Source organism: Morchella importuna, assembly GCF_003444635.1.
Source record: "Morchella importuna strain M04M26 chromosome Unknown Morimp01GS021, whole genome shotgun sequence".
NCBI lineage: Eukaryota > Fungi > Ascomycota > Pezizomycetes > Pezizales > Morchellaceae > Morchella > Morchella importuna.
This window is the reverse complement of record NW_025763418.1, coordinates 600,200-618,291: the sequence shown is the minus strand read 5'-3', so window position 1 is coordinate 618,291 and position 18,092 is coordinate 600,200. Positions and strand designations below refer to the sequence as shown.

The following is an 18,092-nucleotide window of genomic DNA, read 5'->3' as shown; positions in this document are numbered from 1 at the left end:
GTCATGTACATGTATGTACGCAGGTACAGACGGGTGCATGTACTCTATCCTGGCCCTGCCGCTTGGTAAACTTAAAACCTACATGTACGCTCCATGATCTGGGAAAGGATATATACGCGTACACGTAGCTGGCTGGCCACATTGCCCTCTACATACATGTGTACTTTTCGTCAAAGCCAACCATGTGAGATCTAGAACCGTGCACTAAATGCAGTAAAGCCACAGTCCAACGGCAGATTCCACACGCAATATCAGGTTCACCCATCTTCCTATCCATTGTTGCCTTTTCAACAAGCCATGGCTACATATAATGTGTGGTGTAAAAAAAAAAAAAAAAAAAAAAAAAACACTTGAAGACACAAACATTCCAATATTCTCTCTCCTCCCTCGATCGATCCTGCTTATACTTGTTCCAGATTTCAACAATTTGTATCCCTGCAGGAATACCACCAGGGCGAGTGATAATTCATGAACACACAATCAGCACTCAGCAGCGAGGCCTTGAGGGTCCCCCTCTCTGGCATGGCCATTAACGTCGCCATAAGCTATGTTCCTCGCCATTACTTGCGTGCAAAACCATTTCAGTTTTGAATTCAAGTAAAACTACATCTTATTCTTAATCGATTTAGAGCTGAGCGAGCACAGACCAGGACTCGAACCACAATTTCAATCGAAACCCACCATTTGGTCTGTCTGTTCGCATCAGACGTACCATCTAAAGTGTCCACTGCCAACATATACCCCACAGAGAACGATTGACAACAAAACCAACGGATACATGCTATTTCGAGTCCCAAACCACCAATTCGACAAGGAGGCTTGCCTACTCCATCTACCTTCAAACCGATACTTCAGCGCTCCCTTCATCCCTCTAACATTTTCTTATAAAAACTACTGTAGTAGTCCTCTCTGTCAACTCTAGAATGTCGATATCTTAGTCCGATTCAAAACCGAACCATCAAATTCTAAACTGGCCTGCTCCGACACTTGACTGCAAAAAAATCATTGATCCTGCCTTAGGAAAGCCTTGGTAACTACCTGTCCTGTAGGCACACATCTATAAAGTAGGTCTTTGATACGGAGCTGCCTAGTTACCAGTGAGCCTAGTTATCTAAGCATCTCCCAAGTCTATCTCGATTTCGAAATAGGTTTATGAGCTACGGGTACACAAACACTTGGAGCACTGAGCTTAACCCATTGCTTCATCCTGGATTTACAGAAACCTATCCCAAACCAAATTAAGGGCGCAGACAGGCCGGGCGCGTAGCAAACATCACCACGGCCCATCCCAACCAAGCCAATAACGCCATCATGCCAACCCAGCAAGCCCATACAAGCACCGGTCTATTGCATCCTCTGCACCGGCACACAACGTCGGTAGTATCCATAATTTATATCTAGAGGCGGATTCTTAAGGTTATAATGTGTATATAAACCGACTGGTGAGAAGTAGAGCAGAAGACAGGCTCGTAATTAAGCTTTTATCTACATACTTAGATCTCTGAAATCCGGGCCCGGCGCCATCTTGAAAGTTTGGATACTTAGTCGGGCGAGACCTTGAATCCGAAACATATCGAAATTGGTCCTTGACGAAACAAGGAGTTACTGGGCGTATTTGACTGATAGATATTTCTTTATGATTTCAACAGACCAGATGAAGTCGCATCGATATCCATGACATTGTCGAGACGAAGGCTTGGCAAACACTGCATTTCAAGAGCCGATTTTTCAAGCAATGAAACTATGAAAGTATCCAGCCCAAACCGCATCCCAATCCAAAACGGCTTTCGGTAACCGTACTCCAATCCGTCCAAATTCTCCAATGGCGTCGGTCCTAGAAAACCCCCACACCCAACGTCAACGTCGACGCCGACCCAGTTCATGAAGTCCGGGACCATTAATAATCCCCGCCCAGCCCGCGCGCCCACACCCCAAGCCCTAAATCCGCCAAGAAACCGTCGCTCAAAAAAAATTTCACCGCCGCCGCGCCTATAAAAAGCGCATTTCCCCCACACCCCTCTTTCGCCCGGTATCAAAAAGTTTACGAGGACAGCCACGTCTAGCACTAGCAGCTCTCCGCAGTGTAAAAGATGCCAGGAACCACGCGTTCTAAGCTCCTCCAGATTATAGTGGATCTATCCTCCCGGATAGGAAGTTTGCTTTCCGTTGGGTCCTATTCGATTAGGGCGATGGATTGTGAATGTCGATAGATGGGAGACATGCCTTTTCCCCCTTTCCCTTTTTTTTTCTTTGTAAATATTTTTGTATTTAAATAGTATAAATTGAACCATTTTTTAAGCATTTTTATAGCAATTTTGACATCTTTTGGTGAATCTTTAACAAGATACATGTATGTAGTGGCCATAATAACTATCCTCTTCTTCCGTTTATGCTCGGTCGGCTTTACTTGACAGACGAGCAAACTTATCTCCGCCATTGAAAACAGTGACTTAGTAATATGTAGCATAGAATCCTTTTATCGTGAAGTTTATAGTCTACATATGATAGACTACTGAAAGTTTCAATAGAAGGAGCCGGGTTTACTGTCACCCCGAAAATATGGTTCGATATGCGCAAAAACTCGACATCTCACCCGCGGCACAAGCGATTACAACAGTGAACAATCTTCAATTCATACTGCTGCTATGCTAAAGATACATGCCCAGTGATATACTGTATCTAATATTAACTACATATATGGAACTATAGTTTCTCTGCCGAGTAGTACTTGTTCTTTTTCAACCATGCCTTCACATCTTCAGCATCCCTCTTAACCCATGATGCCTTAGCCCTAATCCCATCCAAGCTCTGAGCCAAGCTCATATCGAAACCTGTTAGACTCTTGTTCTTGAAGAATTCGTTGATGTCCTCGATAGCCTTATCAGAGGTAAACCCTCCTGTGCAGGTAACGACAATGCTTCCGAGCATCGACAAGCCCGGAGGAAGCTTCTTGACGAGAAGGTCCCAGTTTTGTTGGGTCCATTCCCAAAGAGCCTCAGTACCAGCGACATGAGAACGGAGGCCACCGATAGGTTGGTAGATCTAGAACCATGTCAATGGTGGTCTTGTGTTTAGGAAGGCAGGGCTAAATTACGTCTTGCTCTTTCACTTCACCGTTAATAGCGATTTCAAGTGACTTCTTGATGTTCGCTGGGTTCTCGGAGCGACCTAAGCAGCGGAGTGCGACGTTGCGCTCATCACTGGTACGCCCGTTCTTGTAGGCATCGAAGACTTGGTCCCACTAAATATTTGTAAGTAAAGCTTACAATAAAGTTGGAAGAAGGATAGTCAGCCATACCTCCTTTTCGCCGTTGTTTTCGCCATATTGGAGAACAATGTTGTAGACAGGCCCACGAATGTTGGGGTTGATAGCATCAAGCTCTCCCTCAACAAACTTCTTGAACATTTCCTTCGCCGCAGCAACGACCTTCTCATCGCCGCTGTATCCAGCCTGCGAGAAAGCAAGCGCCTTGAGCTGTTGAAGGATATCATCATCCGTTGACTTGAATTCCCAGCCGACCTTGTGGGCAAGCGGTGAGAACAAATCTCGCTGGAAATCCTTAAGTCCTTCATTCTGATCCTTGGGCTCAAAGAGCCAAGCCGCCTTGATGTTTCCAATTCTTGCCGCAATTTCGGACCAGACAATATATTCAGTCTCATCCTTAAATCCGGCAAGCAGGTCCAAAAGACCAGAGGTTTTCTGGTAGCCACTGGTAGCAAGAGCACCAGCATCTCCGAGCAACCCGGCTCTGTCCTGTACAGTAAGAAGCTTCGACTCCTTCCCAAGTGTCGCAAGACGCTCAGGAGAGTACAATGTTCGGTAAACACCAGTTTGATCAGCATTAAGCTTGAAGAAATCGGTGTCTGGAACCTTGATTGTGGTTTCACGTGTGTTGAATGTGAGTTTTGAATCAACCCCATCTTTAGTGCGGAGGCCAATGAAAATAGGCCACAATGTTTCATCCTCCTCTGGCTTCACATCAGCTGTTCTAAGATAGCGGTTTTGTGTGAGATGTAGTTCGTTTCCGTTTTCCTTGACAGTAATCACAGGGTAACCAGTCTTCTTAGTCCATGTAGCCATGTCCTTCTCGACATCCTTCCCACTGGCATCGCTCAGAGCAGCCCAAAGATCACCAGTCTTTACAAATTAGCCTTCGATTAATGGAATTTAAAGAAAGATCGCTTACGTGAGTGTTGCCATAGGCGTGCTTCTTCAAGTACCGTCTGATACCTTCGAGGAAGACGTCCTCGCCAAGATATACTGAAATCATTCGCAAGATCGAACTTCCCTTCAGGTATGAGATGCTGTCGAAAATCTGGTTGATCTCAGAGACCTTCTTCACTGGCACCTCAATAGGATGACTGCTTCTCAATCCATCCAAGCTGAGGGCACCAGCATAACTGTCTGTGACATATGATTCCCACACTTTCCATTGAGGGTAGAAAACGTTCGAGGAGTACCAGGACATCCAAGTAGCAAAACCTTCGTTGAGCCACAGACCTTCCCAGAAATCCATCGTGACCAAGTTACCAAACCATTGATGAGCAAGCTCATGCTGGACAACCTCCGCAATTCTTTGCTTTCGGTCAAGGGAAGCAGTCTTCTCATCGTAAAGCAAATCGACGACTCTGTATGTAACCAAACCCCAGTTCTCCATAGCACCGGCCGAGAAATCCGGAATAGCAACCATGTCCATCTTCGGCAAAGGATATTCGGAACCAAATGTTTCCTCGTAGAACTTGAGAGTCTTTGCGGCAAGATCCGCGGAGAATTGACCCTGGTGCTCATTTCCGGGGGTGGCGTATACTCGAATGGGCACACGGAAATCATTGTTCTCAACATATTTGAAGTCACCAACAATGAACGCCAAGAGCTATAGATTTCTTGTTAACTCTACCCTTGTACCCCTGTAGTAAATGCAATAGATGGTGACTTACGTATGTTGACATCTTTGGAGACTTGTTGAATGACACTGACTTCTTTCCATTGCCTAAACTCTTGGTGTCCTTGACGTCCATATTGGACAAACAAGTCAACTTCTCGTCGGCAACCAAAGTCACCTCCCAAGTAGCCTTGAGATCCGGCTGGTCGAAACAGGGAAGAGCCTAAATTATAAAACGGTTGTCAATTGATGCCCCCCACTCATACACTGACAAGATCCCATACCCTACGAGCGTCAGTAGGCTCCATCTGTGTAGTTGCCATGTACTTGGTTGATCCATCCTGATCCTTGTATGACGAACGGTAGAATCCTAATAATATCAGTCAATGCCGCATGAGTAAACCAGGGCGAGGAACATACCAGCCATGTTATTGTTAAGGATACCGGTGTATTTGATGGTCAAGGTTGCCGTGGTCCCAGCTGGAATGACGTCCTTGAAAGTCCATGTAGTAGTCTGGATATCATCAGTGTGTCTAAAAGGATCATTATAAGCATCAAGACTCCCCATTGAGTGCTGCCATTGAGGAACTCACTCAACATTGACAGGAGTGTACTCCTGTCCATTGTACTCGAGCTTTGCAGACTGAATCTCGATATCGACATCGTTAACAGCAACTGTTGTACTATCCTTAACTACATCAAGCCTATACCACACAATTCATCAGCTTTCAATCCCTTCAAAGGAAGTAGAGGCACCGACGCAATTGCTACAGTTCCCTCGAAGGTAAACTTCTCGAGGTCAGGCTCGAGCTCCAACGCATAATTGGTTGGCTTCACGTTATCAGGGAGCACCTCTCTACCCTGGTTGATAGTGCTCCCAGACGCGTCGAGATCATGACGACGACACATTCTTTGGCAGGAGCAATTTCTTGCGAAATTCTTGGATCTAAGTTTTAGGGAGGCTGGAGCTGTAGCTGGTCTAAACCGTGATGATAGTAAAGATGGTTTATCAAGATTGGGGATGATAGAAGAAGAGGTAGTAGTGGTTGAGGATGATGGGGGGTGGGAGAAGGCCGAGATGGTGTAGGGTCTAAGTCGAAGCTTAGATGGGATAGTGCGGGGTTGCTGAGATATAGACAACAGGACACGGTTGGATCGCGTGATCTGCGGCCTGCAAGCGAAGGTCCTCATGGGAGCTGGGGAGTTGGGATTTGTCTGTGCTGAGGGGTAGCTACCGTGCGGCGAATCTCTTAGAGCGGGGAAGAATTTTGTCACCGAAAAAGGTGGGATATACGTAGGTTATCCGAACGAATGTGTAGATTACGCTATGTCCGAGTACGGCAGGAGTAAGCGACGGGCATCTCCGGCATTGATTTACGTCCATTGAAACAAAAGTTTTGGTTTTAGATGCTTCTGTCGTAGTAATGGATATTGGAAAGAGGATGATGTTCGGGTTCTGCAAAAGGCGCCTTGCACCGAATGCGTCGGTTATATCCAACCAACTTTCGTCCAAACTCCCGTTCCAACTACAGTAAACATTATTGGAAGGCCAGGAAAGAGATATCAACTTAGAACCGTAATATTCTGCAGGTAACCGGTTATCGTCGGATTGATACGCAATATGTACCTACAGTGTGTCTTGATCTAGATGGTAGTACAAGGCCGGTTGGAAACGAGATTGGGTATGAAGATTAGGGCAATCATTTTACTAAGGTGTGTTTATTGTCCCTTATCCCATACCGCCAACCCAAAGCTCATCAGAAGTTCTAACGCATGAGTATGGTGCTTTTTCTGTTACGGGGAACTGGGAGAGTTGTGCGGTTGGCCGCGGCAGACACTTGAAGTGATCGCTGTTATTCACGGAACCACTTGCACCTAGCACCTGAGTGAATTCCTCTAACGGTTCATAACTTAATAGCTTTACATGATAGAGATTTTGAGGGGTTTGATACAAGTGGATATTGTTCATGCCAAATGATGTTTATCAAACCCGTAGGGATGGCATGAGAGTCTAGAGTAGGGTTAGGGGAACACAAGTTCACAGATTATCACTCGTCTGTATTCTACCCATGTGATTTTATCCCGCCCCAAGAAAAGAAGGAAAGAACAAAAACATTCTCCAAATCTACAAAAGATACTGCAGCGTCTTATTGAGAAATTTGCGACTGCTATCCCCACCCCTGGTTTGAACCCAGGACCTTATGTGTGTGTGGTTGTATCCTGGGTACGCTCGGTGTCTTGCCTGACGAGCAGTCTATCCACTAGACCACCCGCCCATAGTGAATGCTGTACTGGAAGTGATATCTAACCTTGGCAGTATGCCAAGGCCTTTCCTATTCTATTCCTCAGGAAACCATCAACCAAACTTTCACCATTAAGCACACAAAACAGCAGCCACAAAAGTCGTGCTTCATCCGTCCGCGATACTTCTACACGGGCTGGAACTCAATAAAATGCGTAAACACACCATAGCTACAAATCTCAAAAAAAAAAAAAAAAACAGAACAAAAAGAAACCCCGCCGTTTCAAGGCCCAGAGCAGATAAATCTCTAGATCTATTCCCCACCCCAAAGCCACAAACGCGCGCAACTCTCTGACTCCCATCTCCCTCTCGAGAAAACACCACACCCCACGTACAATCTTCCAAAGTTAAGCTGCGCTGCGCCAATAAAGGTGTCAATGATCAAACCCCACCCGCTAAGCCTCCCCACTCCCACTCCCAAACTCTTCTCTAAAGCAAGCATAAACCAGACGCCCAGTCGCCGGCACTTCAAGTAATGAATGGCAGTACTTTTAGGATATCGATATTACTAACCGCCGCTCTGGAACCCTTTCCCCCACTGCAAAGCAAACCCCCCGTCCTGCAAGCACCATCAAAGCGACCACCGCACTGAATCATAGAATATCACTCGCACTGACCGCCGCCCGTCTCTCGAGAACAGTCACGTTTAAATCTATATATTTTGATTTTTTTCCTCATGAATGCATGCACGCAAAGTCGAATAAACCTACAGAACGGTATATGGGGCCCACTACAAAAAAAGAAGAAAAGAAAATAACCCTTTTAAAGACAACAGAAAGAAAGAAGAAAGTGAAAGAAAAAAAAGAAAAAAAAGAAAGAAAAAGATACATAAAAAAGCTCGGAAAAATAAAAGAACGCCGCCTAACTCCACATGCCCACCCACCCATCCACGACATCTACTGCGGCCCCATCCCACCCAAACCCCCATCTGCGGCCCCCGGCCCCGCCCCACCACCGAAACCCCCCATCGGTCCCAAATCCACCACCGGTCCCAAATCCACCACGGGACCCACCGCCGCCACCGGATCCCCCTCGCCCTCCCCGCCCTCCTCTCCGCCTCCGGCACCTCCGCACAACAATGCTGCAACTTCTGCGCATGCGCTGCATTATGATACTGCGTTCTGCACCTCCACCCATACCAGCACCTCGGCCTCGCATCCAGATACAGCCTCACGCGCTCGGCGCACCACCACGCCATAAACCGCTCCTGCAGCACCGGCGCCACACACCCCTTACACACATACGCATCGGTCCCCACGCTCCTTCTCAGCGCGTGGAACTCCCCGCCGTTCCCCGCAACAACCCACTCGTAGATCATCTGCGCGATCTGCAGATAGGACGTGTTTGTCGCGCCGCGCCAGCTCTCAAAGTGGTAAAGCTCGGTCAGGTTGTTGTGGAACGCTAAGTTGGGCGGCCCGATGGGCTGCACCTGTGCAGCGGGCGGGGCGAGCACGCCGGGGACAGCGCAGCCAAAGAGTGCCCCGCAGTTGAGCAGGCCGCAGGACTCGCATTTGTACTCGGACTTCCAGGTGGTCGGGATGGTGTTGGGGCAGTGGTGGCAGTGCACATGGTTGCGGAAGGTGTAGGTGTCGGCGCGGTGCGGGGGGTTCGTGTCGGGGAGGGCGTCGGGGCAGGTGTGCCCGTGGGGGTTGTCGGGGATGCAGCAGGGGCACGGGGGCCAGGCGATGTGGGCGTCGTCGTCGCCGTCAGAGCCGGAGTCGGAGTGGTGGTCGTCGTCGTCGTCGTCGGGGGAGGCTTCTTCGATGTAGACTTTTTGGCCGGGCTTGTAGACCTTTTCGAGCTCCTTGAGCTCGGCGGGGTCCCGGCGCTTGTCGGGGAAACGTGTGAGGAGCGTTTCGATGAGGCCTGCGGTGCTGTGGTTGTCGCGGATCTTTTTGACAACCTGCCGGCAGGTCGGGCAGGTGTTTATGCGCTCGAGCCAGGGGACGAGGCAGGATCCTGGGTGCCGGGGCGGGCTCTGTTAGCTTCTGTCCTATCCTCACATCTTGGTCGGACAAGGAAGAAAGAGAAAGCTCACCACAAAAGTTATGCAAACAATCAATACACGCCACAGGGTTATTCAGCACCTCCGAGCAGATGGCACAGCTCAGGTCCCTCTCCAGCGTGTCTGCAATATCGTCATCATCCGACTTCCGGACTGGCTGGGCGTACCGGGAGGCCTTGGCCTTGCGGACAAGCTCCGAGATGATGTCGTTTTCGGGGGCGGGGCGCTTGGTGGATGAGCCAGCGGACGAGGGCCGCGAGGAGGAGGAGGAGGCGGCGGGGTGCTCTATGGGCTGGTGATGCTGCTGCTGGGAGCTGCTGGAGGGGTGGGGGTGGGGGAGCTGTGGCTCGTCGTCGGGGTGGGGGGGATGCTGGTGCTCCTGCTGTGATTGAGACATTGGGAGTGGAGTGATTGGGATTGGTATGGGGGGATGTGGAGGGGTCTTCTCTCTCTCTCTCTCTCTCTCTCTCTCTTCCTCTCTTTCCCTTTCTCTGTCTCTTTCTCTGTCTCTTTCTCTGTCTCTGTCTCTCTCTTTCCCCTCTCTATTTATTTATTTGCTGAGAAAAGAGGGACTTTACACGGTCGCGGTGGGGGACTGCGGGGGGTGTCGCGTTGGGAAGACGCGAACACAGGTGACTCGGGGGGGGTGCAGCTTAAGTAGTCGTGTTCTGCCTCGTGGGGATGCAGAGAGATAAAGATTGATAGAGGTGATAAGATAGCTCGACGGGGATGTTGGCTGTGTTGGGCGTGGTTCGGTCTTGGTCTTGGTGGGGTGAGTCACAGGGAAAGAGAAGCAGAAGCGAGGAGAGAGGAGTCATGGTGCTCAGAGCGGCAGTGGTGACTCTTTGTGTAACGCGAGAGCCGCATGACTGATTCTCTTCTACTCTACTCTACTCTAAGCTTAAGACGAACATAAACTTGTCTCCATCCATCCAGTGCTCTAGTGCGTGCACGGTGCCAGTGGGTATAGGTATGGAGATTACATATAAATATCAAGACGTGGTGGTTGAGCACTGGGACGTCGCGGTGCAATGTGCGTAGCAATTAATGGCCTTGTGCCTTTGGTGTTCAAGCCTGTTTGGAGAGTTTATGCGCAGCCGAGTGATGGTCTGTGAACAAGACTACAAGTAGCTTACAAGGCGGGCAATCATGTCCCGTTCTCTGCTAGCTGTCGGTCGGTCGCGTGGTCTGAGGACACATAGGGAGACATGCAACTACATGTATCGAACAAAATAGAGAACACCATGGCAGAAGAACATCAGTATATATATAGTGGTGGAGTACGCGGTCACTCGAATACAATCATCATCCTGCTTTCCATACAAAAATCCTTCCATCATCTTGATCCACTCGGGCACCGTTCCATCATTCTATTTGCTCTGCTCCGCCTTCTAATTCTTCCCACAACGACCGTGCTTGAAAAGAAACACCCGATTGGAGTCAATTTCATGTCAACTGGCCGCGGCTGACCTCGGTTCCTATCAACATTAATTTGCCAATCTGAACTGCATGGCTCGAGATGGCATCACACTCTGCAACTGCATACCAATGATTAACACCACCAAACAATTTGTCAAGCGGAATAGCTATCCGCAGTATAACTCAAAGCCTGGTCGATAAATATATGGATCGGGTCAGCCTCCCCTCCCACACGGAATATCAGAATCTTGAACTAACGTATCATGCATTATCACTCGGACAAATCACCACTATTCCATTTGTGTCCAAGATCACCATCCTGGTCTGGAGGAGTTCAGGTTCTTGAATGATCCCAACCTCGACCTGTCAAACATAATTACAGGGTGACTGGATAGGATATCCTGGCAGGCAAGAAAGCAGGAGAGAAGCCCCAAGAAATTCAGAATCAATTACAATAGAAAAAACTCCAGTCAAGAAACGGTCAGAAAAGGTAGCTAACCAGAGAGCCGACTAAAAAGCTAGGAGAAAAAAAAAAAAACACAAAAAAACGACATAAAAACACCATCCCTCGAAAAAAAGAAAAAGAAAGAAAGAAAAACGCAGGAAACAAAAACCCATCATACGGCCACTCCCACGACCTCTACCCCCATCCCCATCTCCACATCCTCCACCACCTGGTCCACCATCTCATTCCCCAACCACTCCACGCCTTTCACACACCTCCCCACCACACTGCTCACGCCCTGACCATTCTCCTCATCACGCTGCCCGGGCGCCAGTCTCGGCCCCCACCCCACAGGCAGCACCATCCTCCTCAACGAGTCCCGATCCAGCACCACAATCGCATCCAGCGCCTGCCGCCCCCCGCCCAGCGGATGCAGCAGCCCCAGTGCCAGCGTCAGCGCCCTTGTCGTATCATGAATAATCGGTAACGTCGACGTACCCGGCGGCGGCGCACTCAACGAAACACCAAACACGTCCGCCCCACCACTCGCCAGCAGCGCCGTGACATGCCTATTCTCGCCCCGTTAGCTCACCATTCCCGGAACCTACACCCCCTAGAAAAGAAGCACTCACCCAAGTCCCACCAAATGCTCCAGCGTACACCCCAGAAATGCCAACACCGTAACCCTCCCTCTCCCTCTCAGCCCCCCTACCCTCCTATCCACGTCCATCTGGTCCGCCCCGGGCCACAGCACGTCAACCAACACATCCCCCATGCGCTCCGCCAGCCCAATACTGCCCTCCTTCTCCGTGACCCATGGGGGCCGCTCGGCCGCGCGCTTGGCGCGCACCCGCCGCGCTGTGTGTGACCGCGACGGCGGGCGGGAGGACGGCGGGGAGGCACCGGCGAAGGCGAGGGTCGGGGACCGTTTCCGTGACGCTGCTGCTGGGGGAGGCGGAGGTGTTGGGGATTGCGACTGCTGCTGCTTAGGGTGTTTGGGGAATTGGCTATGGTCTTGATTCATCCTTGTGGTGGTGGAGGTGGTTGCGGCGGTGTTTTTGAGCGCGAGGAAGAGCGATTCAGGACAAGGCACGATGGGTAGGTTACTGCTGCTGCTGCGGAGGAAGGGGGGGAGGTTCTTTTTAGGGACGGGGTGGTGCAGGACTGGGTGTGAGTGTGAGTGCGAAGGGGAGAGGAGGCCCGGGGGAGGTTGTTGTTGCGCAAAGCTTAGATTGAGACCCCCCATGTTTGATTTCTTACGTTTTTTTCTTTCTTTTTTTTTTTGCTAGATTTAGATTGGCCCTACTTTAGACTCTACGAGAGTGTCTGAGCTCCTTGCGTGAATTTGCGGGGAGGCAGGGACAAGGACAAGGGGCCGGGGGGTGAAGAGTCGATCTGCGACACACGGACGGAAGGGATGCGTAGTTGTTCCGGACGGTGCAAGAGAAACCGTACAAGAGCTGATCAGGCCAGTCTCGATTCTTCAGTAATCTTCGGTAAGGGGGGGGGGGGGGTGAGTGAGTAGGTGAGGAGAAAATTAAAAAAAGAGAGAGTGGCAACCCCGATTTTGATATAAGAGTTCAAAAGGTGGGGGGGATGACTGAGATTTGTTTTTACTCGGACCTTCTTTTTTTTGTTCTGCCTCTGCTCTGCTCTATATAGCTTCCTCCGCTCCATACGTACTACGTAAACAGCACCTCTCTTCTCTTTTCTTCTGCAGTGCGTGCTGTGCATTCCCCGCTGCTGATGTTCACTTGTTCTCACCGTCACCGTCACCATGCAGGATGCGCGCAACACATGAAAAAACAAAAAATAGGTTGTCCATTGTTTACATCTGGCGGCGGTAAACGGCCTCTCGGAAGGGACCCGAGAAAACCGTAGCGCGGTGCGGGGTATGGGTGCGCTTGGCTCGTTGTGGGATGGGACAGGACAGAACAGCTTTGTCAGTAGGCAGGGTCGGATTCTCGGGTGCATGGATTCGCACTCGATTGCAGGAGCTCTGCTAGAGAGATTACGGTAGTGAAGAGCAATCAAAAAGCGGAGGGCAAGTGGGGGGGGGGGGGGGGAGAGGGGGTCGCTTGGATAAGACGTCTGTCTTCAATGCACTTGTAGACAATTATCCGGGTGCGATTGTTACAGATATTGTCAGTGCTCAGATCTAGATGATGTGAAGGCACGAAGTAAATGTCAATGTCTATGGATTGGACACGGTTGTTGAAGATTGGCACCAGGGAATAGTGGGGCATGGGCATGGGCATGGGATTATTTAGCTGTGCGTAAACGTTCACCCGGGAATGGGACCTAGCTCGACTCAGTTCAACAACCGGCAAAGAAACCCAATCCTGGCCCACGAAGGAAGCTTCGCGGAATATGCATCTCAACATTACTACCAATATCACCTCTACCTTCTATCTGCGAGAACGAAAAAATGTATATTTTTCTATCCGCGCTGCAAGTGTAGTAGTAGTAGTAGGTGTATAGCCTCTAGCCTCTCTCTATAAGCCTCTACAGTGATCTATGCCTTCCAGCCAACCATGACCAATTTTTGCAAAATCTACCTTGCATTACTTATCCTCCATCTCCTCGTCACTATCATCATCGTCGTCGTCGTCATCATCATCATCGTCATCATCATCACCATCCTCGTCCCCATTCTCGTCGTCGTCCTCTTCGCCTTCGGCGAGGCCGTACTTGAGCCCGTAGTCGTCCTGGAAGAACTTCAGCGGGTGCACGGTGACGTTGAAATTCTCCTTTTCAAGCGCCGCTTTGATGGACTACATATGCGGGGTGTTTCGTCAGTCAATCAATGCCCGTGGCTCCGGGGTTTTTGAGGGGGGGGGTTGCAAAAACTCACATCAGACTTCACCGGCGCCGTCACCACCACAGTATTACTCCTCTCGGGATCAAACACGGGCAACAACACATCTCTCACCACGTCCTTCAGGTCCTGCACCGTGACCGCACGGATCTTCTTCAGCAGCTGCATGTTGTAGTCCTTGCTCTGCCCGTGGATGACCTGGTTGATGAAGGACACCGACGCGGCCGACGCCATGGACGACTCCTCGTCTGCGAACTGGACGACGATGGATGAGAGCGCGCCTTCGAGCGAGAGGTGGTCGAACTCGACGGTGCCGTCCATGTGGTCGCGCAGGACCTTGCGGGACGCTTCCCACGCTTTGTAGGCGTCGGGGGAGCGGTAGACGGTGAACTGAACGTGGCCTGAGTCGATGTTCTTGGAGAAGCCAGTACCGTAGGCGAGACCTGTGCCGCGGACTGCTCGCCAGAGGGGACCCTCAACGGCATCAAGATATGAGATTGCCAAGAGCATAGCCGGCAGTTTGGGGTGAGTGGGGCTGTCGGGGCCGAGAGCGACGTGGACGGAGAAGGATGAGTCAATTGTTGGGAGCGGGACCAGGTGGGCTACGCCGCCGGGCTTCTGGCCTTGCGGGGTGAGGCGTTGGATCCGCTTGTCGATAGGTGCCAGTTTGCCGGTGAAGGAGTGGCCAGTGATGAAGTCTTTCCATGCGGATACGGGGTTCTTGAGCTTCGTTATGTCTGCAATGACAAGGATGCGGAAGTTCTCGAGCTTGCAGAAGGTTTTGCGGAGCTCCTCGAACTGGGCGATTACATCGTCGGGCTTCTCTTCTAGTTGCTTGCTGATTCGTTTTAGGTAGAGGGCCTTGACGAGGGTGTCTTGTGCGCGTCCAATTGATTCACGGGAGTAGGAAATCATGCTGTTGACGGACATGCTCATCTAGACGGGCATGGCGTTAAAATCTTGGATTGAAAACGAGGTTGGGGTTTACTTACTGTTTTAACCGCCTCTCTTCTCATCGGGAATATCACTCCTCATCTTGGTAATTGTAGTAGCAAGGCGTGAGGCATCAAAGATGCTGCTCCAAAAGAACTCCTTGATCCATTTGATGGAAACCTCATACTTCTCGGGCTCAACTTGGAACCTGATCCCGAGACTCTCAGGTGTGTCCATATATGTTCCGGATCCGATGTTGTAGTTAACGGTATCCTTCTCCAACTTTGCTACAACCTGTTCGTACTCTAGACGTACTCCATCTTGCATAATGGGTGTGTTGAAGAAGTTTTCAAGGTATATTGGGATCAAGGGTCGTCTTTCAACCGGGATGGACGCAGTTGAGACAAGAATCGTTATCCGTACAAAGTTTGATGGGATGTGCTCATAATGGAGGTAAAGTGGTAGATCGACATGGTCTTTATCAATGATATCCTGTATTTCCTTATCACTATGGAGGGTCAGCAACTTGCGAAGGGTACGAGGTGGATCATGAAAAATCACTCACCCCTTTCCATCTTCCACTGCCAATCCGGCCCGTGCGGTCTCAGTCTTGATGAAATGAATGCTCTCAACCCCTGGAACTGGAAACTTTCCGAGCTCCTCTTTCGGGATCTCTCTGTCGTTGTCCGCTTTAGCCTTATCGAGCTTTTCCTGGAGCTTTTTAAGGCCCTCTTCCCCGAACTTAGCTTTCTGGGCAGCCACACGCTTCTTCTCATCTTCTTCAATCTTCTTAGCAAGCTTTGCAGAAGGCTTTCCGAGAATCGAGACGTGCTCGTTGTCCGCAACCCATTTACGGAGGAAGTCTCGCCAGTCAGTCTCGGTCCACTTCTCGAGCTCATCAAATGCGTTTAGGTTTTCAAATGACTTGAGAGTGCTGCCATCCCTCTCCCCAAAGATAAAGTCCGTAATGAGAGGGTTGGAGAAGTAGTACCCAGAGCTCTCCACCGAGAACTTGCGCTGCCTCTTTGTGCGTCGGAGACATTCCTGGACGTACGCGAGGTCAATTGGCTCGCTGACGGTCTTTTTCAGCACCTCGAAGAGACGCTTCTCGACTTCAGCAAGCTTCTTGGTGGGGACACTGGTTAGTTGGAGCCAGATGAGTGAGTTGGGGCGCTCCTCGACGTAAAACTGGACAGAAGATGCGAGTGGCTCTTTGATTTCCACGAGCTGGTTCTCTAGGATCGACACCGAGGAACCGGCAAGGAAGGTACCAAGAGTTTCGAGAGCTGCCATCGCCTTTGCATCATTGCAATTGGGACCGAGGAAGCCAATTGAGATCTCGCCCATAGATTCATCCTTTTCGGGGAACTCGACGGTATCAATCGTAGACTCCTTCAATAACGGAACGGGTTTAGAATCGATCCAAGGCCTATAAAATTGGTTAAAACCAGTATTACCAAAACAATTTTGGAATTTACCTTTTCATGGGCAAGCTCGGGTCTGGGATATCTTTCAAAATACTCCCTTCAAAATCGTCCAGGATTTTCAAGAGGTTGTCATGGTCCACTTCGCCAATGATCACCAAGCACAGATTTTTTGGCTGGTACATGTCCCTGTGAAACTGCCTAATCCTCTCCGCCGTAAGGACTCTCAAAGCTTCCATCATACCACCTGTCTCGTATCTGAAGCCGACACCCTCAGGGTAGAGTTTCTGGACTGCTTTCATGTTCATGATTGTGCTTGGGGTGTTCTGAACCCCTTGCATCTCAGAGTATACAACACCTGCATCTTGTCCCTCTCCGTCAATGTGGTGGACCTCAGTGTAGCAGCCACTGTCGGTAAGGGTAGGAAGTAGGATGTGTTCGAGGTATACAGGAAGAATCTGGGCGAATCCCTCCCAACCGGCGGTATCGAGGGTGTATGCAGTATGGTCGGTAGCTGTCCATGCGTTCGTACCAGAGTAGGCTCTGCATTTAGTCAGTTATCTTCGAGGTCACTCTACAGTTTAACCAGGTGGAATTCTACCTGTTTGCCATCCGATCTAACACGCCCTTGTACTGGTAGTTCTTGCTGCCCATGAAACATAAATGCTCTAGAGTGTGGGGGCTGCCCGAATCATCCAGAATCTCTGTGGCAAGGGCAAAGAATCCCAAGACCTTAGGTCCCTCGCGATCTACTACTACCGCCGACATTCCCGTGCGTTTAGATTCATATTTTGTGATGGTGCTCGGCGAATAGTCAGTCTTGAACTGTATCTCCTTCTTGAAATAGCTTGACCCCGTCATCGTGAGGATGGTGCGATACTGGGGGGTTCTGGGATTTGTTAGAGCGAGAAGTGTAATAACCACACTCCTCCGAATCGACGACGAAAAGAGTATATTGTGGAGCGGAAAGGTGCGAAGTAGGCGCACCTGAGCCAGAATGATATCCTTCGATGGTGGGGGGAAATATCAAATAGATGATAGATGGAGAAAATGACGGGGGTCTGTGGATATTGCGGGGTCACAATGCAGGCAAGGCTTGCGGCGAGGTTTGATGTACCAGCGGAATACCTAAGGATCTACAGGCTACTGCTGCTGACGTATGAAAAAGAGCCGCAGGGATCCCTGCATAAGAGTTCTTCACAGGTCAACTGATTGTACTTATCGTTACTTTTAAGCTACGATATTGGCTCTGTAGCTATCGACGTGTCCTCACGAGGTGCCTGGACTGTCAGTATGCTAAAATTCAACTTGAAAGCCATTGCAGAGGTACGTATTGAGGGCTTGGAAGCTTGAGCTTACTAGTACTACTGTTACCTTTTATCTTGGCACTCTTGGCATATGTCCACTTGGTGGTAGTTGGTAGCTATAGTTCAATAGTTATTAGTAACTATATGTAATTAATACTGGCTGAGGATTATGAATCGTGTGGTCCTATATTAGCATGAATATCCAGCGCGTAGCTTTTAGAATTATAGGTAAAATAGCCATAGAAATATTGTCGAAATTGCCATTAATTTATTGATTCTGATTTAGTGCTAATTTATAGGTTAGAAAGTAGATACAAGTTTCAGGCCCTGGCGAGCTACATACCTAGAATGTGTCTCCACAACAACGGCCCAAATAAATCCTATTTTATAATGTTGTAATTGGTGGAGTAAGTAGGTTTTCTCCCCCTTGATCGATTGAAGTACAGGCCACTTTATTCCAAAGGGTTTCTTTAGCATAGGGGGGTGAAGTAGAAAAGCTTCATACGCTTAATGAATAAATCAATCGATCAGAATATGGTCAAGCAAAGCTCGAGTG

The 18,092-nt window shown here is 49.6% G+C and overlaps 5 protein-coding genes across 5 annotated transcripts; all 5 read right to left on the bottom strand.

Moving 5' to 3' along the window:
• Positions 1-1,344: 1,344 nt before the first annotated feature.
• Positions 1,345-1,898, bottom strand: LAJ45_06999 (uncharacterized protein; the record flags this gene model as incomplete). The annotated part of the gene is made up of 3 exons (XM_046116558.1): positions 1,345-1,397; positions 1,494-1,556; positions 1,652-1,898. The coding sequence occupies 3 exons, from the start codon at positions 1,896-1,898 to the stop codon at positions 1,345-1,347; spliced, it is 363 nt and encodes a 120-aa protein (XP_045970327.1).
• Positions 1,899-2,703: 805 nt separating this feature from the next.
• LAJ45_06998 (uncharacterized protein) lies at positions 2,704-5,792 on the bottom strand (the record flags this gene model as incomplete). The annotated part of the gene is made up of 9 exons (XM_046116557.1): positions 2,704-3,042; positions 3,095-3,241; positions 3,299-4,138; positions 4,188-4,874; positions 4,939-5,106; positions 5,168-5,253; positions 5,304-5,416; positions 5,477-5,587; positions 5,644-5,792. 9 exons carry the CDS (start codon positions 5,790-5,792, stop codon positions 2,704-2,706), a joined length of 2,640 nt encoding a protein of 879 aa, XP_045970326.1.
• Positions 5,793-8,081: 2,289 nt separating this feature from the next.
• On the bottom strand, positions 8,082-9,587 carry LAJ45_06997 (uncharacterized protein; the record flags this gene model as incomplete). The annotated part of the gene is made up of 3 exons (XM_046116556.1): positions 8,082-8,286; positions 8,352-9,144; positions 9,224-9,587. The coding sequence occupies 3 exons, from the start codon at positions 9,585-9,587 to the stop codon at positions 8,082-8,084; spliced, it is 1,362 nt and encodes a 453-aa protein (XP_045970325.1).
• A 1,639-nt stretch (positions 9,588-11,226) lies between these two features.
• LAJ45_06996 (uncharacterized protein) lies at positions 11,227-12,300 on the bottom strand (the record flags this gene model as incomplete). The annotated part of the gene is made up of 2 exons (XM_046116555.1): positions 11,227-11,623; positions 11,687-12,300. 2 exons carry the CDS (start codon positions 12,298-12,300, stop codon positions 11,227-11,229), a joined length of 1,011 nt encoding a protein of 336 aa, XP_045970324.1.
• A 1,318-nt stretch (positions 12,301-13,618) lies between these two features.
• Positions 13,619-17,090, bottom strand: LAJ45_06995 (uncharacterized protein; the record flags this gene model as incomplete). The annotated part of the gene is made up of 7 exons (XM_046116554.1): positions 13,619-13,828; positions 13,909-14,803; positions 14,861-14,863; positions 14,993-15,313; positions 15,371-16,234; positions 16,284-16,772; positions 16,831-17,090. The coding sequence occupies 7 exons, from the start codon at positions 17,088-17,090 to the stop codon at positions 13,619-13,621; spliced, it is 3,042 nt and encodes a 1,013-aa protein (XP_045970323.1).
• Positions 17,091-18,092: the final 1,002 nt, after the last annotated feature.